Here is a 24,008-nt window from a genome sequence, read left to right on the forward strand (position 1 = left end):
CATTGTACAACACAGTAAGGACAGAGATCCTACATGGGGAGTAAGTGCACAGTGACTCCTGTTGACTTAACAATTGACACTCTTGTTTATAGCGTCAGTAATCACCCTAGGCTCTTGTCATGAGTTGCCAAGGCTATGGAAGCTTTTTGAGTTCGCCGACTCTGATCATATTTAGACAAGGTCATAGTCAAAGTGGAAGTTCTCTCCTCCCTTCAGAGAAAGGTACCTCCTTCTTTGATGGCCTGTTCTTTCCACTGGGATCTCACTCACAGAGATCTTTCATTTAGTTAGTTAGTTAGTTTGTTTTTTGCCATAGTGTCTTGGCTTTCCATGCCTGAAATACTCTCATGGGTTCTTCAGCCAGATCTGAATGCCTTAAGGGCTGATTCTGAGGCCAGAGTGCTGTTTAGGACATCTGCCATTCTATGAGTCTGCTGTGTAGCCTGCTTCCCATGTTGGATCATTCTCTCCTTTTTAATTTTATCAGTATTAGCAGACACTAGTCTTGTTTGTGTGATCCCTTTGACTCTTAATCCTGTCATTATGATCAATTGTGAAGTGAAACTGATTACTTTGACTAGTGAGATGGCATTGGTACATGCCACCTTGATGGGATTGTATTGGAATCCCCTGGCATGTTTCTAACTCTACCGTTTGGGGCAAGTTTGATTGAGCATGTCCCAAACTGTACATAGGATTTAAATTTGAGCCTACTTTGGAAAATTATTTACATTTCAAAAAATTATTTGCATTCCAGATAAAAATGTAAATGGGTATGCCTGTTGAGTCAGAAACAATTTGTAAGAATCTTTCAAGGCTGGCGCCGTGGCTCAATAGGCTAATCCTCTACCTAGCGGCGCCGGCACACTGGGTTCTAGTCCCGGTTTCTTTCCCGGTTGCCCCTCTTCCAGGCCAGTTCTCTGCTGTGGCCAGGGAGTGCAGTGGAGGATGGCCCAAGTGCTTGGACCCTGCACACCATGGGAGACCAGGAAAAGCACCTGGCTCCTGGCTTCGGATCAGCGCGGTGCACCGGCCGCAGCGCGCCAGCCGTGGTGGCCACTGGGGGATGAACCAACGGCAAAAGGAAGACCTTTCTCTCTGTCTCTCTTTCTCACTCTCCACTCTGCCTGTCAAAAAAAAAAAAATCTTTCAAACAATGGATAAATGGACAAAGATGTATATAAAGACATCCATTTGCAGCATTGTTTGCCACACATTTAAACTTAAAAGGAACCAGTGCTAGGCCGGCGCTGCGGCTCAACAGGCTAATCCTCCGCCTTGCGGCGCCAGCACACTGGGTTCTAGTCCCAGTTGCCCCTCTTCCAGGCCAGCTCTCTGCTATGGCCCGGGAGTGCAGTGGAGGATGGCCCAAGTGCTTGGGCCCTGCACCCCATGGGAGACTAGGAGAAGCACCTGGCTCCTGGCTTTGGATCAGCGCGTTGTGCTGGCCGCAGCGTGCCACCGCGGCGGCCATTGGAGGGTAAACCAACGGCAAAGGAAGACTTTTCTCTCTGTCTCTCTTTCTCACTCTCCACTCTGCCTGTCAAAATAAATAAATAAATAAATAAAAAGGAACCAGTGCTAATATGGGCCATTCTTATGGAAGGCTATGTGTTTGTTAAAGGTGAGTCTGTATATCCTGGTATACACAGAGCTCCACGAGCCATTGAGTAGGTAAAAGAAAGCTGAGGAACAATATTTGTAGCATGAACCTGTATATGTTAACTTATGTTACACAAATTAAATATTATCACATGATTGCATCTGTATATCAGTAATAATGGGTATCCCTGAGTTTCACTGTTTTAAAAATGCTACAAGAATGACCCATTTAATCTTCTACCTATCATTAATTATCCCTTTTCTTTTTTAAGAATTATTTATTTGAAAGGCAGAGTGACAGAAAAATAAGAGAGACAAAAGGAGATTTCACTGTCTGTCTGCTGGTTCATTCCCCAGATGTCTGAAATATCCTTGAAAACCTTTCTGGTCTCCCACATAGATGACAGGGACTTACATACGTGGACCATCATCCACTGCCTTCCTAGGCACAACATCAGGAAGCTGGATTGGAAATGCAGAACTTGGGACACCTCCCACTGGGATGTGGGAGACAGGTATCTCAAGCAATGGCTTATACTAGTTTACCACAATGCCTACCCCAATAATCCCTGTCCTACAGGTGAGAAAATTGGCACAGAGAAGTAACTTTAGCCAGATGATGTTTAAATCCAGGCATTTTGATTCCTGAATTAAGCTATGCAGAGAAAGAAAATTGGAAGGAGGCCAATTATTGCAGGTGCTTATCCTACAAAGGCAATGGGAGTAGGTAAAGAGGAATTTGCATTTTTTCATAAGTGTTTCTATGTTGTTGGAATATTTTACAAATTGTGTTGTTTACCTGTTTTTAAAGGAGAAGATCAGTTTAATGAGTGCTTCAATGTCTATTATATAGACATATTTTAATATCATATGTAAGGCAAAAAAAAGTGAACACTTCTTCAGACATTTTCTCAGGTTCCTCTGCTTGGGTGGAAAGTTTAAAATTTCTGTGTTATCTCTTATTGCTTTTCTATGGTTATATCTGTTACATTAACGAGCCATGCATCGATTTCTTTATCCTAGATAACCTGGTTAAATATTAAGTGCCAATAATCCCTTTGTATTTTATAACATCAGCTGGAGCTATAAAGCCAGGCGTCCTTCCATATACCTCCTGGTAGCTCCTTGAAAATGGAGCTCTTTTGGAGTATAGTCTTTACTGTCCTCCTGAGTTTCTCCTGCCAGGGGTCAGACTGGGAATCTGATAGCAATTTCATTTCAGCTGCAGGGCCTCTAACCACTGACCTACTGCTCAGCCTGCAGTATCCACAGGGAAACCAGACTTCTGATTTTGCAGCAGGGGGCAAAGACCTTTATGTTTGTTCCCAGCCACTGCCCGCTTTCCTGCCAGAGTATTTCAGCAGTCTTCGTGCCAGTGAGATCACCCATTATAAAGTGTTTCTGTCGTGGGCACAGCTCCTCCCAGCAGGACGCTCCGGAGACCCAGATGGGAACGCAGTGCGGTGCTACCGGCAGCTCCTTGAGGCCCTCAGGGCTGCGCAGCTTCAGCCCATGGTCGTCCTGCACCACCAGCACCTCCCTGCCAGCAGCGCCCTGAGGAGCGCCGTCTTCACCGACCTCTTTGCTGAGTATGCCACCTTCGCCTTCCATGCCTTTGGGGACCTCGTGGGGGTCTGGCTCACCTTTAGTGACTTGGAGGCAGCCATAAGGGAGCTCCCTCAGCAGGAGTCAAGAGCTTGGCATCTCCAGCTCCTCACTGAGGCCCACAGAAAAGCCTATGAGATTTACCACCAAAAATATGCTGCTCAGGGTGAGTACAGTGATCCTGTGGCTGATTCACTGGCAGGTTCTGTCACCCATCTTCTCTCCTGAAGGCAGGACTTGGCATTTCATCCCATTCACCTTGAATAGTTCCTTCGTATCTGTATATTATTGTAAAATGAATATTGTTTTGGCTTTCCAATGGAAATAGGACATGTTACTTACTTCTTTGAGAAGTAAGTGTTGGGGTGCATGTTTGGTGCAACAGTTAAGACTTTTTTTTTTAAATAGGCATTATTTTAATTTTTAAAAATGACTATTACTTTTATTTGAAAGGTGATGTTACAGACAGAGATAGAAAGTGAACTTCCATCCACTGGTCCAGTCCTTAATGGCCTCAACAGCTAAGACTGAGCCAGGCCAAAGCCAGGAGCTGCATCTGGGTCTCCCACATGGATTAGGGGCCAAACCACTTGGGCCATCCTCCACATCCCAGGCGCATTAGCAGGAAACTTGATCAGAAGTGATCAGCCAGGACTCAAACCAGTGCCCCTATGGGATGCCAACATTTCAAGTGGTAACTCAATCCACTGTGCCACATCACCAGCCCCAACAAAAAAATTTTTTTAGTGAAATTATATCTTGCAGTACAACATGGATGAACCTCGAGGATATTTCCTTAGGTGAAATGAACCAGTCTCCAAAAAAAGCAAGTCATGTATGATCTCACTTTATATACTTGTAAAGAAAGTAGTCAAATTCATGTTGACAGGGTCTGGCATTGTGGCATAATGGGTTAAGCCACTGCCTGTAACACTGCATTGCATATGGGTCCCAGTTGCTTCCTGCTAATGCTCCTGGGAATGCAGTGGAAGATGATCCAAGTGTTTGAGCCTCTGCATCCATGTGGGAGACTTAGATGAAGCTTTTGGTTCCTGGTTTTGGACTGACCCAGTCCCAGCCGTTGCAGCTATTTGGGGAGTGAACCAGGGGATGGAAGATCTCTCTCTTTCTCTCTCAGTAGCTCTTTCACATAAATAATATACATCTTTTTAAAAAGAATTAGCCCTTCTTTGTGAGCCAGCACTGTGGCACAGCATATTACGCTGCTGTCTGCTGTGCTGGCATCCCATGTAGGTGCTTGTTCTAAACCCGGCTGCTCCACTTCTGATCTAGCTCTGTGCTAATGCTCCTGGGAAAGCAGCAGAAGATGGACCAAGCCCTTGGGCCTCTGCACCTGGAAGAAGCTCCTGACTGCTGGTTTCTACCTGGCCCAGCCCTCATCATTGTGGCCATTTGGGAGTGTACTAGTGGATGGAAGATCTCTTTCTTTCTGTCTCCTTCTATAACTCTGCCTGTTAAATAAATAAAAATATTTTTTAAAAATTCATGGGGGCAGGAAGTAAAATGGTGGTGGACAGGGCCTTGGGGGAGAGGAAAATACAGAGTGATTTGATGAGTGTAGAATTTCTGTTTTGCAAGCTGAATAAGTTGGGAATGGATTACACACAGTGTGAATATACTTAGCACTCCTGAAAAATGGTTAGAATGGTAAAGCTTATGTTACTGCATTTTAATTCCATTAACAAAAAAAGAGAGGGGCAGCATAAGGGAAGAAAAAAAAAGTAAAGGCAGATGAAAGTCTTTTCGATGGAGTTGCCAGAAAGGCTGGTCTTGGGCTACTATTTGAGCAGTTTGGAGTGAAAGGAGTGAGCAAGCCAGGAATTCAGACACCTACAAAGCCCCTGAGCTGGGAAGTCTGCTAAGACTAGGGGTAGAGATGAGGAGTACCCATCCTCATTACTTTCCATTGTTGTTGAATATAGCTGCTATTTATTCTTTCTCACTGTTGTTTTTCATTGTGTGCCTAAGCCATGTTTTATTAGTCCATTCTCCTGCTTATGGACATTTGAATTATTTTCAGGTTCTGTTTTTATGAACATAGCTGCTACAAACATTCCTGTACATGTTTCCGTACATGTGCAAGAATTTTTCTTGTGTATCCTTAGCTTTGAGAGATAATACAGACTATTTTCCACAATGGTTGTACCAACCTAGATTCTCAAGAACAATGTGTAAGAGTTTTTCTCAGCCCTCAAATGTGTAATTGTCAAAATTCTAAATTTTCGCTGGTCTAGAGAATGTGAAAGTCTTTATGAGCTTATTTTCCTGATTGCAATTCAGGTTGAAATACTTTCATGTATTTATTACCTATATTTATTTCCTGTTATGTGAAACTCCTGTTATATCTTTTACACTTCTGTATATTGTTTGTCTCTTCTTTTTTTAAAAGATTTATTTTATTTGAAAGACAAAGTTACAGAGAGAGGTAGAGCCAGAGAGAGAGAGAGAGAGAGAGGTTTTCCATTCTATTGGTTCACTCCTCAAGTGATCACAGCAGCCAGAGCTGAGCTGATCCGAAGCCAGGAGCCAGGAGCTTCTTCTGGGTCTCCCATGCAGGTACAGGGGCCCAAGAACTTGGGCCATCTTCTTACTGCTTTTCCAGGACATAGCAGAGAGCTGGATCGGAAGTAGAGCAGCCAGGACTTGAACTAGTGCCCATACGGGATGCCATTGCTGCAGGCTGGGGCTTTAACCCACTGTGCCACAGTGCTGGCTCCTGTCTTTTTTCTATTGACTTGTAGGATTTCTTTATCCTTTAATCTGTGTTGATTTTATATATTGATAGTTTTTTGCAGTTTGTATCTGTTATTTTTCTGAAATTTTTTAAGATTTATTTATTTATTTGAAAGGCAGGGTTGTAGAGGAAGAGAGATTTTCCATCTACTCGTTCACTCCCCAAATGCCCACAAAGCTGGAGCTGGGCCAGGCCAAAGGCAGGAGCCTGGAACTCCACAGGGGTCTTTTCACATGAGTGCAGGGACCCAAGCATCCAGGCCATCTTCCACTACTTTCCTAGGCATGTTAGCAGGAACCTGGATCAAAAGTGGCTCAAACAGGATACTGGCATTGAAGGTAGCAGCTTAACCTACTGTGCCACAACAGCAGCCCATGTTATTTTCATTTTTTTTTTTTTAGAGATTTTGATAAGAAGTTCTTTCTTTTAGCCAACTTTATCAATCTTTTCTTTTGGCTGATGTTTATGATAGTATTTTTAAAAATTTGTATATTTATTTGAAAGAGTTACAGAGCAAAAGAGAGAAAGGGAGAGAGAGAAAAAGATATCTTCCATCCACTGATTGATTTCCCAAGTGGCACAACAGCCAGGTCTGAGCCAGGCTGAAGCTAAGGCCCAGGAGTTTCTTCTGGAACGCCCACATGGGTTTTTTCCAGGCACATTAGCAGGTAGCTGGATTGGAAGTAGAGTAGTCAGGAAATGACCTAGTGCTAATATGGGTTGCCAATGTTGCAGTCCTTTATGCCCGTCTCTCTGTTAGTATTTAAATGCTAATTGTTAAAATTACTTAAAATTACATTTTGTTTATTTAAAATTTCCAAATGTTTTTGGATGGTTTCTTTTCTTTTTTAAATTTATTTATCTGAGGGGCTAGCACTGTGGTGCAGCGGGCTGATGCCCTGGCCTGGAGTGCCAGCAACCCATATGGGCGCCGGTTCAAGACCCAGCTGCTCCACTTCCAATCCACTTCTCTGCTATGGCCTGGAAAGTAGTGGAAGATGGCCCAAGTCCTTGGGCCCCTGCACCAGCATGGGAGACCCAGAGGAGGCTGCTGGCTCCTGGCTTCGGATTGACGCAGCTCCGGCCATTGTGGCCATTTGGGGAGTGAACCAGCAGATGGAAGACCTCTCTCTCTCTGCCTCTGCCTCTCTGTAACTCTGCCCTTCAAGTAAATAAATATTTTAAAGATTTATTTATTTATGTGAAAGAGTTACACAGAGAGAGGAGAGGCAGAGAAAGAGAGAGAGAGGTCTTCCATCTGCTGGTTCACTCCCCAGATGGTTTCAATGGCTGGCCGAAGCTGAGCTAATCTGAAACCAGGAGCTAGGAGCTTCTTCCGGGTCTCTCACGCTGGTACAGGGGCCTAAGGACTTGGGCTTTCTTCTACGACTTTCCCAGGCCATAGCAGAGAACTGGATTGGAAGTGGAACAGCCGGGACTCAAACTGGCTCCCATATGGAATACTGGCACTGTGGGTGGCAGCTTTACCTGCTATGCCACAGCACAGGCCCCTGGTCAGTTACCAAAGATATTCATCTCTCTCATGCCCCATCCCCTTCCCCCAGTCCCATGAATCTCAAAGTTCTTACGTAATCGTGCATCTTGTCTGTACCCATTCTTTGAGGAGTCATTTTATTTGTTAATGTTTATTTGCTAATTGAATTTTTGTATGATTGAGGGACAATCATTAAGAAGTCAAAGATAATCTGTAGAATTAAAAGCCATATTTGGTTCATAAAAGTTTTTCTTTTTAAGCAAAACTTTAAAATATTAATAGACTATTTTTTGAAACAGTTTTAAATTTACAGGAAAACTGAACAGGTAGTTTAGTGTCCCCATAAGCCACTCTCTCCCTACACCCAGTTTCCCTATACTAACATTTTTTTTACAATAGCTTGATACATTTGTTATAATTAATGAACCAATATGGATGTGTTATTATTAACTAATTTTTTTTCAATTTCCTTAGCTTTTCCTTAATGTTCTTTTGCCATCCTGGATCCTGTTCAGGATACATTATCTTTAGTTATGGCCGATTAGGATCCTCTAAACTGTGATAGTTTTTCAGACTTTTCTTATTTTTTAAGATTATTTGCTTACTTGAGAAGCAGAGAGTAAGAGAGAGAGAAATAGAGAAACTGGTTCACTTCCCTAATGCCCTAGTGGCTGGGGCTTGGCAGGGCTGAAGCCAGGAACCGGGAATGCAGGCTAGATCTCCCTACTGGAGCCAACTACTTGAGTCATCACCACTGTCTCCCAGGGTACGCATTAGCAGGAAGCTGGCATGACACTGGGAGTAGAGCCAGGATTTGAACCCAGGCACTCTGACATGAGAAATGGGCATCTTAACCTGCATCCTAAATGCTAGGCCAACCACCTGCCCCAGACCTTCATTACTTTTAATCACAGAAGTAAGTGAGTAAGTGCCATTTTCATCATATCATATCAAGGATTTATACTGTCAACTTGATTTATGACTGTTGATTAAATACTTGGCAGAGGTAGTGTTTGTCATGTTTCTCCACTATAAAGTTAATTTTTGTTCTCTGTTCCATACTTTACCCTTTAGAAAGATGTCACTATGTATAGACCACATTTAAGAAGTGGAGAGTTATGCTTCCCCTAATAAACATTTTTAAAAGTTTTTAGGGCCGGCACTGTGGCACAGCGGGTTAAGCCGCCACCTGAAGCACCAGCATCCCATATGAACACCAGTTCAAGTCCTGGCTGTTCTTCTTCCAGTCCAGCTCCCTGCTAATGCACCTGGGAAAAGCAGCAGAGAGCGGTCCAAGTGCTTGGGTCCTTCTCCCACGTGGGAGACCAGGAAGAAGCTCCAGGCTCCTGGCTTTGGCTTGTCCCAGCCTTAGCCATTGTGGCTATTTGGGTAGTGATCCAGTGGATGCAAGATCTCTCTCTCTCTCTCTCATTTTCTGTCTTTCTCACTTTCCATCTGTAATTCTGCATTTCAAATTAAAAATAAATCTTTTAGGGGCTGGCACTGAGCCTTAGTGGGTGAAGCCACGGCTTGCAGTGCCAGTTTGAGTCCTGGTTGCTCCACTTCTGATCCAGCTCTCTGCTATGGCCTGGGAAAGCAGAAGACAATGACCAGGTGCTTGGGCCCCTGCAACCCACATGGGAGACCTGGAAGAAGCTCCTGGCTCCTGGCTTTGGATTGGCACAGCTCTGGCTGTTGCAGCCATCTGGGGAGTGAACCAGCAGATGGAAGGACCTCTCTCTCTCTCTTCCTCTGCCTCTCTGTAACTCTACCTTTCAAATAAATAAATAAATAAATACATCTTGTAAAACAATAAATCTTTTTATAAAGTTATTTTCTAGGGCTTGATATTTGACCTCCAGCAGTTAAGGTACCTGTTGAGACACTTGCATCCCATTAGCTTATCAAAATGCAGACTGAATGTTTCCTGCTCAGATGATTTTAAAATTCTATGTTTATCAAAATAAGCACTGTTGTGATTGGTAGTGGTGATTTCATTAGATGGGTTTATATTCTGCCTGTGGAGAATCTGGATGAGAGAGAGTTCAGTCACATTATTCTATAGTTCCAGTCTTGAACCTAGCTTTGTGCAGTTTTTCCTTAGTGTTTCCAAATCACAGGCCCTTCTGAAGATCCAGCCCTAAGTTTGATACTTGAGGGAACTAAAGTAATGTTGAAGTTTCAGTCCTCAGGGAATGTGGAATCCAGTGTGGAATGAAAATTGATGTTAAATAGCAACACTGAATGAGGAATCCTAGCTCCAGCTGTGGTCTTCATCAGAATCCCCCAGGATCAGAGGAGATTGGCTGTGTTCAGGGTGGTATGGCTGTAGATTCAATGATTGTTTATAGTTCTCTCGTTGCCCCTGCTTTGCTTGCTGGAGGCAGAATAAGATAGTTTTTTCTTTTAACAAGACTTTTCCAGGTGCTCTTGAATTCATAGTCTTGATCTATAAAAACATACTGTAAAGGAGCGTTATTTTTGTAAGACAAAATTTTCTATTTTTTTAAAGATTGTATTTATTTATTTGAAAGTCAGAGTTACACACAGAGAGAAAAGGAAAGGCAGAGAGAGAGAGAGAGAGAGAGAGGTCTTCCATCCAATGGTTCACTCCCCAATTGGCCACAACGGCTGGAGCTGCGCCAATCCAAAGCCAGGAGCTTCTTCTGGGTCTTCCACGTGGGTGCAGGGGCCCCAGCACTTGGGCTATCTTCTACTGCTTTCCCAGGCCATAGCAGAGAGCTGGATCAGAAGTGGAGCAGCCAGGTCTCGAACCGGTGCCCATATGGGATTCTAGCACTGCAGGCAGCAGCTTTACCCTCAATGCTACAACGCCAGCTGGAGGCTTGCTAAGATCAGGTTATTTTCTAAAATTACTCATCTGGAGGAATGTCATGTGGTGATTTCTTCAGAAATACTTTGGAAAGTTGGTGAACATCAAATAGAAAGGAAATGCGTGCCCCAGTGGCTTCCGCAGTCAGTCCCCTGCCCTCACTCACTTGCTGTTCACTAATCTGCTTGGTTTCAGGAGGAAAGGTCTCCGTGGTCCTCCAGGCTGAAGAGATCTCGGAGCTGCTGCTAGAATCATCCACGCCTGCACTTGCCAAGGTGATAAGAGCCCACAGAGAGCGCAGCCAGGGAAAGTTGTGGTTTTAGTGTTAAAAAAGAAGAGGGAAATTTTTGACTTTTGGTTGGACAGTTTTGCAGATGCCTCTTCTGAGTAGTGTACATTCTCTAGATTCATGATTACTTTAAAAACAAAATCTCTTTTGTTGTAGTTCCAGCTCTTGGTTGGTCTGTTCACCTCACCCACACAAAGACTCAAATGCCTCAGCTTGCTCTGATTTTTTAAAATAGTCCAGAATAGTTTCCTGGAGAAGAGATTGATCAATAGCAAGACAGGTATTATGTAAAAGAGTTTTTCAAATGTGCTCCCCAGAGTACCCATCCTAGTTTCTACATCTCTCAACTGTACCTCTGGATGATGATTTAAAAAAAAATATTGAAGAATCTGAGAAGTCAACAGCTTTGCCTCTCTCTTGACTGTGGGGCAATGTGGAAAACCATCAGAAAAAGTGCTGATTTCTGTAGTTCTGTGGCATTGACAAGGTGCTGGAGATGCTGCCCTCTTGTTAGCATCTAGACTTTCTTGGGCACCCCCCGTGTCAGGGTCCAGTCTTTAGTTTCACCAGTTCACATGTGATAAGGCCTGGATAAACAACTCCTAGGCATATTACATGGCCAGATACAGTCTAAATTACTTTATACCAGGTAATAACAGCAGTCAGGTAAGGTCTCGGGACTTAAATACTGATTAGAAAAATGCTTATCCTGTAGTAGCCTTTGAACTGGTCTCTCTGCCCCATCCATGCCAGGCAGTACTCCTAGGTAATCTAACAACACAGATACGATGCATTCCCTGCTAGAGCCATACTCTCCTGAAAGGGTATCAGTCATTCACAGCCTTTGTCTATGTGTGTGTGTGTGTGTGTGTGTGTGTCCTCCACTTGCTATCATACTGTGTGTGTGCTGTTTGCTTCCCACTCTCCTTGACTCTCTATTTGATGTCTTTTCTGACCTCCATCCTTCCACAAATCTTCCTCTGGAAAAATCCCACCCATTGTTACTGTCCCTGTGAATGTGTCTTCCTTTAGCAGGCCTCGCTTAATAATAATCTCCCTCTGAATCTAAAGTACCCTTCCCCTATGAGAAGTTGAACTCTAGCCGTTTGTCAGACCAGAGGTTCCCAAACTCTTCTGTGTATCACAATCACCTTGAGAGTTAGTAGAGGACACAGAGACGACCGCTGACCATGGTGAGTTGGACCTGGGCCTTCTTAGGTTTCCAAGTTCCTGGGTGAGTATAATTCCCACCAAAGTTTGAGAACCACTGGTTTGGATTTTTCTAACTTCTAACTTTCTGCCTTTTCTTCATGTTAACTGTCACATTTACTGTGCTTCCTTGTTAACTTGTATGCTTCTGTGTATCTCATACATCATTAAGTGAAACTCTCCAACCTATGTACCTACCACAGTGACTTTCAGAAATTGGAATTCAATTATTGTGTGTTGTGCAGAACTGACACACAGAAGCAAGATCACAGAGGCTGAGTAGGAGAAAGTTCGAGTGATAATTGCCAGCATGGAGCGATGGTGTAAGACTTTAGTCAACACTGACAACTTGATTGGGAAAGCAGTAGGGAGCACATGGGTAATCAATTTTTTTTCTTTTTTTTAATTTATATTTTATTTTATTTAATGAACATAAATTTGCAAAGTACAGCTTTTGGATTACAATAGCTTCCTCGCCCCCATAACTTCCCTCCCACCCACAACACTCCCCTCTCCCACTCCTTCTCCCCTTCCATTCACATCAAGATTCATTTTCAATTATCTTTATATATAGAAGATCAATTTAGCATATATTAAGTAAAGATTTCAACAGTTTGCAATGGGTAATCAATTGTAAAGCATAGTGCACCTGATTCTCATCAGATGCCATTATCCTCAGTCCTCCACGTGTTTTGACTGTGGATCTGGTGTTCTTTGAGCACATGCAGACCAGTGATAAGGCAGAGGAGTAATCCTTAATAAGAGGGTGGATGCGCTTGTCAAGGACCGGGACCATGACGGCTGTGCTCTTGGCTAGTAGAATTGGCTGGGCCAGGGTTAACTGAGTGGGCTTCAAATATGGCCTAAAATTAAAACAGAAACCAGTAGGTGAGTAGGCCTGAAGAGATCACTGTGGAGCCCATGGGGGCTAAAGGATCTATTGCTTCCATCCTGGCAAAATGTGAGGGCCAGGAAGCTGATACCACGCAGGGGCAGCTCTTGCCTCCAACAATCTCCCCTGGTGCTCCGCTACATTGGTGGTTACCCATCATTTCTTCTTACTCACTCTTTAATTCATCCCTTTCATCATACACACTTAACTGAGTGTTTTCCATCTGCCGGTTCCAGGGCTGAGCATATAGATGGTACATTCCCAACAACACACAGCAAACCTGTCCTCCACCCCTGCCAACACACACACACACACACACACACACACACACATTCTCACTCCATCCCCTTCTTTTCACCTTCCTCTTCCCTTGGAGAACCCTATTTTAAACTATTCATTTTAGGGGCTAATGCTGTGATGTATTGGATAAAGCTGCTGCCTGCAGTGCTGGCATCCCATATGGGTGCCAGTTTGAGTTCTGAGTGCTCCACTTCTGGTCCAGCTCCCTGCTAATACACCAGAGAAAGCAGCAGAGAATGGCCCAAGTCCTTGGGCCCTTGCACCCACATGGGACACCAAAAGAAGCTCCTGGCTCCTGGATTCAGCCTGACCCAGCCCTGGCTGTTGCAGTCATTTGAGAAATGAACCAATGGAAGATCTCTCTCTCTCTCTCTCTGTGTGTGTGTGTGTGTGTGTGAGGTATGTCCTTTCTCTCTGTAATGCTGACTTTCAAATAAATAATGATAAAACCTATTAATTTTAGTAGTAAGGAGGAAAACAAAAAGAGTATTTCTGAGCAGCTCTTTGTCTTGAAATACTTACGCTCTAACAACCTGTTTATTTCTAGGACACAGTTGATTTCCTCTCTCTTGATTTGTCTTATGAATGCCAAAGTGAGACGAGTCTACCAGAGAAGCTGAGTAAATTGCAGGTAATTCGAAACCTTTTCTTACTGGTGATTATGATAAAGTTTCCTGAGAGCATATTAGACATTTATGGTTTGTCTGATGCATGAACTGGACTTGCACTCACAGTCCAAAGGCCTACTGAGGGGCATTTGGGGAGGTTTCCATCGAAGGCATCCCGAGAAGCATGGGCTGTCAGGCAGTCTTCCTAGGAAGGATGACGAGCATTATCTTGTGAAGGAAAAATTCACTTAGATCTTCTGCTCTTTGGAAAGTAATCTGTGAATTGAAATTCTGCTGTTCATTCTGAGTTTTAAAAATCAGTCAGTGGTAGTGATCATTACACATCTGTGGAAATCTGCTTAATTCCTCTGAATTGTACCCGTAAACATTGGTAAGATGGTAACGTTTATGTTATATGTATTTTTTTTTATTTTTATTTTTTGACAGGCAGAGTGGACAGTGAGAGAGAGAGACAGAGAGAAAGGTCTTCCTTTTTGCCGTTGGTTCACCCTCCAATGGCTGCCACGGCCGGCGCACTGCGGCCGGCGCACCGCGCTGATCCGATGGCAGGAGCCAGGAGCCAGGTGCTTTTCCTGGTCTCCCATGGGCTGCAGGGCCCAAGCACCTGGGCCATCCTCCACTGCACTCCCTGGCCACAGCAGAGGGCTGGCCTGGAAGAGGGGCAACCGGGACAGAATCCGGCGCCCCGACCGGGACTAGAACCCGGTGTGCCGGCGCCGCTAGGCGGAGGATTAGCCTAGTGAGCCGCGGCGCCGGCCTGTTATATGTATTTTACCACAGTTTTTAAAAATTTCACACCTGGGTCTGTTGATGAAGATCCCAACTGTGGGGACCTTCCAGTAACCTTGGGATTCTCCTTCCCCTGCCCAATACAGTTTTTCTGAAGACTAAGGATGATGACCCATTAGAGAAGGTTTCTTTGGAGCCTTCTACCCAGCTATGACATATGCTTGGTTCCTGCACTGTGACTGCCTTGCTTAATTCCTTTGTGTTCCAACTATCTCCCATCTCCCAGTAGGAAATATCTGACTATCCCACAGTTTCTCTTGCACCTTCCAAGTCTTACTGGTGTTCCTGTGCATAACCCTGAAGAGCAGTCTTCTCTCAGGCCTCTCTGCAGATACCTGACCACCAGGATTCACTCATATAAGAACTCTTGCCTTTGTAGGTTGGGGCATAAAACCACTTTTCTCTCTTTTTAGCCCTGTGCCTATCAGGAGGCAGGCTGGGAAGCCCCTATTCACAACTCTCAGTTTCAAATCCCACAACCTCCACCACCAGAATAGTTTATCGAAGGAACTCTCCATTGAAAGGCCAAATCAGTAATGCCAAGCAGATACCCAGTTACATTGAAGCTGAGGCAGGAGATTTGCAATGGGCACCCAAGCATCAATCCAATCCCAGTGCCTATGCTTCCAGCCTGCAGTGTAGACACCACTGCTTTTCCTACCTACAAACAGTAATATGATCCAGTCAAGGACAATCAGTGCACCCGCAGGAACTCTATGAATATAGTGCTTCATGCCAGCCACTGTGCAAGGAGCTTAGTCCACACATGGTTTCTATCCTACAACATGTTCCAAGGTTAAGGAAACTTAAACAACCTCAAACTCTGAGCACTGAGTATTGATTTTGGGATGAGAACCAGGACCTTTTCATTCTAGACAACACACTGCATTTCCAAAACAAAGATAAGCTGTGTAGGTGCATTATGACAAGTGTGACATTTTTAAAACCGTAAATGATGTTAGTTGTTTTTGTAAACACCTTCTCACCTGAACCTGAACTTATTTACAACCCAGAACCTGAACTTGTGGGCTTGTGGCCAAGATTTCTGGGCCTTAAACAGCGCCGTGCTATCTTCCAGGTCATCTATTACCCATGCTGACTAAATCTACCTTTTGTCCTCCATGAGGAATTCAACCAGAGCTTGTTGCTAAGCTAATGGGTTCAGACATTTCTCATGTTTTTTTTTTTTTTTTAATTTATTTATTTGACAGAGAGAGAAAGGTTTTCCTTCCGTTGGTTCACCCCCCAAAGCCACCACGGCCGTGCTGCGCCAATCCAAAGCCAGTAGCCAGGTGCTTCTTTCTGGTCTCCCATGTGAGTGCAGGGGCCCAAGTACTTGGGCCATCCTCCACTGCCCTCCCTGGCCACAGCAGAGAGCTGGACTGGAAGAGGAGCAACTGGGACTAGAACCCAGTGCCCATATGGGATGCCGGTGCCGCAGGCGGAGGATTAACCTAGTAAGCCACGGCGCCAGCCCCAACTGCTCATGTTCTAAAACCATCTTGGTCACACAGACACAGCAGGCCTTTGAGAGGCAGGCAGCAGAACTAGTGCCATTTGTGCTTGAGGATGTGATCTGGAGTGCTTCTTGTTTTATGTCAAACATTATCAAAATATCTGCTCCCACCAGTGTCTGAACAATGCTGTGAAGCCTCAGTTCACAGCCAGCCAGCCACCTAGTAAAACTCTTCCTGGACAAACTGCGCAGCCATTTATCATTATTTAATCGTGCGAGAGATCTTATTTCACTTATTTCATTGGTAGGAATTCAATTCCACATGTTGCACCTGTCAGCTCAGTTGCAGCTCAAAGATCAGAATGACAAGTGGTAACAACTTTGCCAGAGAGGAGTCTCCTTCTCTGGGGCACTGGTACATGCTTGCATGGTTACCACACACAGGACAGGAAGAACAGCAGGGTCCTTCTTGAGGAGAGGAGCCGGGTTGTGTCCATGGGACCCTGAACCGTGTTGTCCACGGTGGCTTTCTCAACATATTCCTTCCTTGTACTGGTGGCCCACTGTCCTCTTAAAGGGACGTCTTCCTGGAGGCAGTGCAAGGAGCAGTAGGCACCTGCTTCTATTCCCTGCACTCCCCCAGAGCACTGTGCACCCTCCCTAAGCTTCCCACAGATGTCTCAGAGCCTGAGAACATCATCAAGCCTGGCACCTGGATGGAGAGCCAGGTCATATCATAGAGTCTGAACCCTGCAGGAGGCCCACAGGGGATCTCACATCCACTTCTCAGAAAAGGCTCTGTCATCTCAGGGGGTTCTTCACTTCACAGAGACAGGACAGAGAGTCTCCAAGGCTCCTCCAGCTGTACCATCCTGTGACACTACAGGCGTCCCCACCCTGTGTAAAGATCTTTCAGGAAGGAAGGAACTTTGGTTCTTTGAACAGGTCACCCTCAACTATGTGGCTCTCCTGCAGTCACCCAGCATGTGCAAAGAGCGAGAGACCTGGGGCGTCACTGCCCAGTGACTGTGTGGTCGGGGCCAACTCATTTGGCTCCGAAGGCTTCAGATGCTTCCTCTGTAAACAACGTACATGGTCCTGGTAGCTGTGAGAAAATGAAGACTGCCTAGCTCCTTTCTGATGTGTTGCGACTGGCCTCTATTTGTGACTTTTAACTTCTCAGAAGTGGAAAAAGTTAGTGTGGGAAAAATGACCAAACTCTAATCTTCCCAAAGCAAGTCATTGAACATGGCAGCTTAGAAATGTTTGTCTTCATACAGAAATGGCTAGAAACAGGGGAAATCAAATGTGTTGCAATGTAATGATGACAACTCCTTTAACTTCTCCTTATGGAAAATTTCAAACACATCCAAAAGTAGAATAAACCTCTGTGAAGCCATTAACAGCTTCCAAAGCTGTTGGCCCAAGGCTGATTTTGTCTGAACTATACCCCTATCTCCTCACTCCCTGTTGGGATTATCTTGAAGCAGACCTCAGATGCCCATAAATATTATGCTGGTGGATTTTTTTAAAAGATTTATTTATTCATTTGAAAGGTAGAGTCACAGAGAAGGACATGCAGAGAAAGAGACAGATGTTCCATTTGCTGGTTCATTCCCCAAATGACCAGGACGGCTAGAGCAGGGTCAGCCTGAAGCCAGGAGCCTCTCTGGGTCTCCTATGTGGATGCAGGACCCAAGGACTTGGGCCATCTTCCACTACTTTCCCAGGCACATTAACAGGGAGCTGGATTGGAAATGGAGCAGCTGGATCTCAAACTGGTGCTCATATGGGATGCTGGCATTGCAAGCTGTGGTTTAATCCACTATGCCAGAATGCCAGTCCTATGCTAATGGCGTCTTAATTAAGCTTCTTGATTAACACTTGCTCTTGCCATAAGTGAATAGCCTTGTTGATTATCCTAACAGTTCCTGGCTTGAAGAGCTGCCTCCTAGGCCTTTGATGAAGGACTAACTGGAGGTGGCCCTTTACTGAGGATGGTAGCCTGTGTCATTGAAAGTGTAGCTCATTCTGAATAAGCTGAGATGGCTAAAGATCATTTCCAAAGCAAGAATGAGTGTTGGTAGCTTTTGTTCTTGGAACTTTGTACATTATCAGAAGGTACTTCCTAGGCAGTTTGGGTTTACTTGTTGGTCCTTATCTTTCTCAGACCATTGAGCCAAAAGTGAAAGTTTTCATCTTCACTCTGAGACTCCAGGACTGCCCCTCCTCCAGGAAGAGCCCAGCCAGCCTGCTCTTCAGTCTTCTCGAAGGTGAGTGGAAGACTGGGGAGAGGTTCTGAGTGACATTTGGCACACTGGTTTGGTGGGTAGCAGTCTCAAAAGTCTGAAGTTTCTAAGGGAGGAGGCTGGTCCGGAGGCACCTCCCATGCACCAGGTGTCTCCTGCCTTCCTGTTGATGCTGCCTTGCAGCAAGCACCCCCTGACCCAAGAAAGAGGAGAGCTTCTATGCAGGTATGCCCAGGATGCTTCATACAGAGACAAGCCGTCAGGCTCGGGTGTGAGTTGTAAGCGGGCAGCCGATCTCTACTTTTATATCCCCTTCAGTTACCTCTCCGTACAAGGTCCCTCATTTCTGCCCCTCCTGGCAGGGTTGCCTGGTGCTTCTCTGTCTCCAGCCAGCGCCATCTGCTTCCCCTTGATCCACATCCTCATTACCTTAACCCTGGCAAACCTCTGACCAAGATGCTAAGAACCTTCAGGTCTGGACTCACAGCTCAAAAACCATCTTCTCATTGTCTCTTCATTCAGATTATTCTTGAGAGTGAATCTGATTGGTTGATTGTGGATCAGGAGGCTGCTCTGATCCAGTCAGGGGAGGAGGGGGCTGTTAAGGTACTGAGGCTGGAGGCCACTGGCGGCTCTGCAGGAAGGGGCAGAGGGTCACAGGCCGAGGGCTGATGTTCAGTCCTGACACCCTCTGCCTAGGCCAGTGGGAGAAATCCATAATGTTCTTCCTTATCCTATAACCCCTACTGTCACTGGCATCAAAAGCCTTCACAAGTCAGGAGGTCCACAGACTCCATTGAATAGCCCTCACCCTAACTCACCTTTGATAGCATAACCAGTTCTCTTCTTAAATACCACTCCTTTCTCTTTGGGTCAAATGATAACTTTTATGATTATGTGTGTTTTAACCCAAATGTCCCCCCATTTCTTTTTTTAAATGTTTTAAAGATTTATTTTATTTATTTGAAAGAGTTAGAGAGAGGTAGAGCCAGAGAGAGAGAGAGAGAAAGAGAGAGAGAGAGGTCTTCCATCCGCTGGCTCACTCCCCAAAGGTCCGCAATGGCCAGAGCTAAGCTGATCCGTAGCTGGGAGCCAGGAGCTTCTTCTGGGTCTCCCACATGGGTGCAGAGTCCCAAGGACTTGGGCCATCTTCTACTGCTTTCCCAGGCCATAGCAGAGAGCTGAATCGGAAATGGAGCAGCCGGGACTCAAACCGGCGCCTGTATGGGATGCCGGAGCTGTAGGTGCTGCTTTAACCAGCTGTGCTACAGTGCCGCTCACCACCACCACCGCCACTACTGCCACCCCCACCACTCCCATTTCTAATGTTTGGGGTCTTCTAAATCAGTGGCCCTCCAAGTTGTGGTCACTAGCATCACCTGCTGTGTCAGCATCATCTAGGAACTTATTAGAAATGCCATAGACCTGCTGCATTAGACGCAAGCTGGGCTTTGCAGCCTGTATCTGCACAAGCTCTTTGGGTGATGTTGATTTACACTGAAATGTGAGACCCACTGTTTCAAGTCATATGAAGTAGAATTCATGTCTGACCTCCAAAACCATTAGTCCATGGTATTTTCCAGCCTATGATATTTTCTGTGAATTCAGACAAGTGTGTCCTTAGTCAGGCTTCAGGTTAATCAAGCTTCTTCTCTTACAGCCATAAATAAAGACCAAGTGCTCACCCTTGGGTTTGATGTTAATGCGTTTCTGAACTGTTCATCAACTTCCAAGAAAAGGTAATGTTAACTCTCCTGCTGTTCTTGCACATGCGTGATCTCGTGGGACTGGTGTCACTGACTCTCAGGCCAGTGGATTTATTATAGCCACTCAATAGAATAGAGAAATGAAGGCTCAGAAGGAAAACGGGGAGAATCCATCTCTCACTGATTTCTACTCTGGGGCTCACACAGTCTGGCTTTCTCACCTTTTCATTCACCAAGCTGCATACAACCAGCAGAGCTGGGACTCCAGTCCTGGCCTTCTAGTTTAAGACCCTGTTAAATTGGGGCAGGCGTTTGGCACCGTATTTAAGGTGCCTCTTGAGACAACCACATCCCATATTGGAGTCCCAGGGTTTGAGTCTGAGCTCTGCTTCCAATTCCAGCTTCCTGCTAGTACTGCCCTGAGAGGCAGCAGATATTTGTTCAAGTACCTGGGTCCCTGCCACCCACGTGGGAGAACCCAGTTGAGTTCCTGGCTCTTGGCTTCAGCCTGGTCCAGACTTGGCTGTTGCAAACATTTGGAGAATTAAGCAACAGATTGAAGACTAAGACTCTCCCTCTCCTTCTCCTTCTCCTTCTCCCTCTTCCTCTTCCTCTCCCCCCACTCCTCCTTTTCTCCCTCTCCCTTCAACTCTGTTTTTCAAATAAATGAAAATTAAAACAAAAAAAAAAAGATTTTCTTGGAGGAAGTGAGCATTGGAAGAAAGACCAGGTTAGAGAGAGATCTGACCACCTCACTGAAGTCACATAATATGAGTTGTCTGCACTTTTAGGGTAATATGTCACCCCCATGATGAGACAGAGTAGAGGAAAGCCAGCTGTTGCAGAACCCTCACAGTGTTCTTGGGATACAGATTTTAATCAGTGGTGAGCTGCAAATAATTTCTTACTGAGTGACTAGAGTACCAAAGTTTATAAATATATACTTATAAAAAGTAAGAGCATGCTTGAGGCTATGCACAGTTAGAATCTCAAGCTTTCAGATCCTGATATGCTTCTCAAGTGGGCAAGAAAAGGGTGGTGTGCTTTCCCAGAACCTCAGCACTCCATGAGGATGTGCTAAGTTCACACAGCAGGCAATAACATAGGACAAACACTGGAGACGATCACTAGGCTTCCAGACCCTCAGCTACAGCTCTCCTATCATGCACCTCCAAAGTGTGTCAACATCAGTGCCACCACCTCCTATCCCTTTCTTCTTGGAGTAGTTGTTCTTTTCTGAGCTGTGACCTCCCTCTCTCTTTCCTCTACTCTCTTCCAGTCAGCAGACTCAGGGCCGCTGCTGGCCTTCAGGCTGTGCCCTGGGAGTGCAAGCAGAGCAGTGAACACAGGTGGAGCTGCTCCCTGACCACACATGGGGCCAACCGTGGGTGCTGGGCTGTGTCCCCAGGAAAGAAACTCAAAGGCCAAACAAAATGGGTTTCCTGGGAGTCCAGTGATTGCAAAGCACAAGTGGCACCAGCCCTGAGATTTCCTCTCTACCACCCTGACCCGGGTACTTCACCAGGCCCGCTTGTCCTACCTTGAAATTGACACCCGGGGCCCTTACTCAGGTGGATGTGGCACAGGGGGAAGGGTTTTAGAGAGGGCTAACATAGATTTCTCCCTCGAGAAGTTTGACCCCTGCAGGTGAGACTGGAGGATCGGGTCAGGGTGAGGTTACGAGCAGCTAGAGCTGAGCACCAGGGTGGCACACTCCCCTCGTTGGCCTCTAGGTTGGTGAGAACGTTCTAGATGAGCCATACCATTGACAATCTTCTCCCCTTGCCACTCAGCCATTCTAGCAAATGTGGGCACTTGGTGCTGAGTAGACAGAAGGGCTGAGGTTTGGAAGCTCCCTTGCAGGACTTCCCTCCTTGGGAGGGAGGCCTTTCTGTAGTGTCCCTGTCACTTTTGCTGTTTCTATTCTGGGCAACCTGCCTGCTATGTGCATCATTCCCACTTGACGCCATGGCACACAGTCAAGGAGATTTCTTATGCTCAGCCTCCTTTTCCACATGAGTGTTAGCCGCTTCTGCCAACCATTGCTCAGTTCTGCCCCTCTGCTAGATATCATTCACATCACAGTGGTTCCTGCCTGCAAAGCATGAGTTTTCTTTTTCTTCTTTTTTTGTAAAGATTCATTTATTTGTTTGAGAGGTAAAATTACAGGCAGTGAAAGGGAGAGAAAGAGAGAGAGAGAGAGAGAGAGAGAGGTCTTCCGTCCACTGGTTTACTCTTCAGATGGCTACAACAGCTGAAGCTGTGCTGATCCAAAGCCAGGAACCAGGAGCTTCCTCCAAGTATCCCAAAAGGATACAAGGCCTTTGGCCATACTCTACTGCTTTTACAGGCCATAGAAGAGAGCTGGATTGGAAATGGAGCAGCCAGAATTGAACCGGTGGCCATATGGGATGCTGGTGCCACAGGCAGTGGTCTTACCCACTACATCACAGAGCTGGCCCCTGCCCATTTCTTAATTGGATTGTCTTGTTGCTGTTGAGTTTCTTGAGCCCTTTATAGATTCTGGATATTAATCCTTTACTGGTTTCACAGTTTGCAAATATTTTCTTCCATTCTGTCAGTTGCCTCTTCATTTTGCTGAGTGTTTCTTTTGTACTGCAGAAGCTTCTCAGCTTGATGTAACCCATTTGTCAGTTTTGCCTTTGATGTCTGTGCTTATGGGGTCTTTTCCAAAAAGTCTCTGCCTATGCTCATGCCTTGCATAATTTCCTCAATGTTCTCTAGTAATTTGATATCAGGTCATAGACAGGTCCTTGAACCATTTTTAGTGGATTTTTGTTTAAGATGTAAGGTGGAGGTCGTATTTCCTACTTGCATGCAGAGATCCAGTTTTCCCAGAACCATTTGTTGAAAAGACTGTTCTTGCTCCAGGGATTCATTTTAGCTCCTTTATCAAAGATAAGTTAGTTGTAGGTGTGTGGTTTGATTTCTGGAGTTTCTGTTCTATTCCATTGATGCACAGGTCTATTTTTTTTTTACTAATACCAGGCTATTTTTTTAATATTATGATTTTATTTTATTTATTCACTTTTTCCCCCATAAACCTTCTGGTTATGTTATACAAACTTCATACATGTCATAAATACAACTCTAGTAACACAGTGATAGTGATTCTTCCCACTATACCAGTCCTCCCACCCCTCTTCCTCCTCCCTCTCCCATTCCATTCTTACTTTTTACTAAAATCTATTTTCATCAACTTTAAACATAGAATATTAACTCTATACTAGGTAAAGAGTTCAACAAATAGTATGAAAAAAAAACATGTTCTTCAGCCCTATCTCTCGGAGAGCTGCAAGATGGCGGAATAGGAAGGGAGCACACTGATAGTCCAGGAAGAGACAGTTTAATAAAAGTGGAGATACTGCAGGTCCAAGGAAGAGTAGGGGAAGAAACAGCAAAGGAAACTCTTCCTGAACTAGTGATTCACGGTGGACCTGCGTGGAGGCCATGGGTGCCCACGACTCGGGATACCAACAGCAGAATCAACGCACCAGCACTGGAACGCGAGGTCAGCCGAACCTCAGTAGCCCGAGACACAGGCGGGAAAGTGGAAAGAGGAGACTAGAGGGAACGAGGCTTGAAACCCTGTGGGGAAAAGTTCACCAGGCTAACTAGAAGAGAGAGGAAAAAAAAAGTGACCGGTACAGACATGAGTTTCTCTCTTTCCATTCACCTCTCAAAGGCGAGGAAGACAAAAAGCAGGCACCATTTTGGACATACGTCATAAGTGGTGCGACCTCAGGACTGCACCCACCCTCAGCCAAGCAGAAAAACCTGACTCTTGGGTGGGGGGGGGGGCGGTGTGAAATAACAGGAGATTAGGACCTAGTAAATTTGTGGTGCTAATGAACTGAGACTGTGAAAAAAGACACGGTGGGTGAGAGAACTCATGGAATTCACGTGAGTACTCTCCAGAGATGCTACAATTCGGTAACCTTGGCAACCCAGTGGGAGACTGCAGGAGAATTTGAGCCCACACTGAGGGCAGAACAGATTCCCTGTGTGGTCCTTGGGAAAGAGCTTCCAATCTCTGGCTCCTGTGGGTATATCATTCGCCTGCTAACTACCTCCAATTCCATTCAGCTGTGCGGAATTATTTCCCTTCTGAATCAAAAAAAAAAAAGAGAGAGAGAGAGAGAGAGAGAGAGAGAGATTTACCATGCCTAACCTGGGAG

General features: G+C 45.3%; 1 protein-coding gene across 5 annotated transcripts in view; it reads left to right on the forward strand.

Annotated features, from left to right (window-relative positions):
- Positions 1 to 24,008, forward strand: part of LOC100353264 (lactase/phlorizin hydrolase) — a 96,476-nt gene that overhangs the window by 18,244 nt on the left and 54,224 nt on the right. For 4 of the 5 annotated variants that reach the window (XM_070071552.1, XM_070071554.1, XM_070071555.1 and 1 more), the window contains exons 3-7: positions 2,825 to 3,373; positions 10,486 to 10,565; positions 13,528 to 13,611; positions 18,025 to 18,127; positions 19,764 to 19,842. In XM_070071552.1, the coding sequence (XP_069927653.1) occupies positions 3,115 to 3,373; positions 10,486 to 10,565; positions 13,528 to 13,611; positions 18,025 to 18,127; positions 19,764 to 19,842 (605 nt within the window). In that variant the 5' untranslated portion in view covers positions 2,825 to 3,114. Of the gene's footprint in view, positions 1 to 1,186; positions 3,374 to 10,485; positions 10,566 to 13,527; positions 13,612 to 18,024; positions 18,128 to 19,763; positions 19,843 to 24,008 lie in introns of those variants that run through there. The other variant, XM_002712429.5, reaches the window with a different exon arrangement.

This window comes from Oryctolagus cuniculus, chromosome 3, assembly GCF_964237555.1.
Source record: "Oryctolagus cuniculus chromosome 3, mOryCun1.1, whole genome shotgun sequence".
Lineage (NCBI taxonomy): Eukaryota > Metazoa > Chordata > Mammalia > Lagomorpha > Leporidae > Oryctolagus > Oryctolagus cuniculus.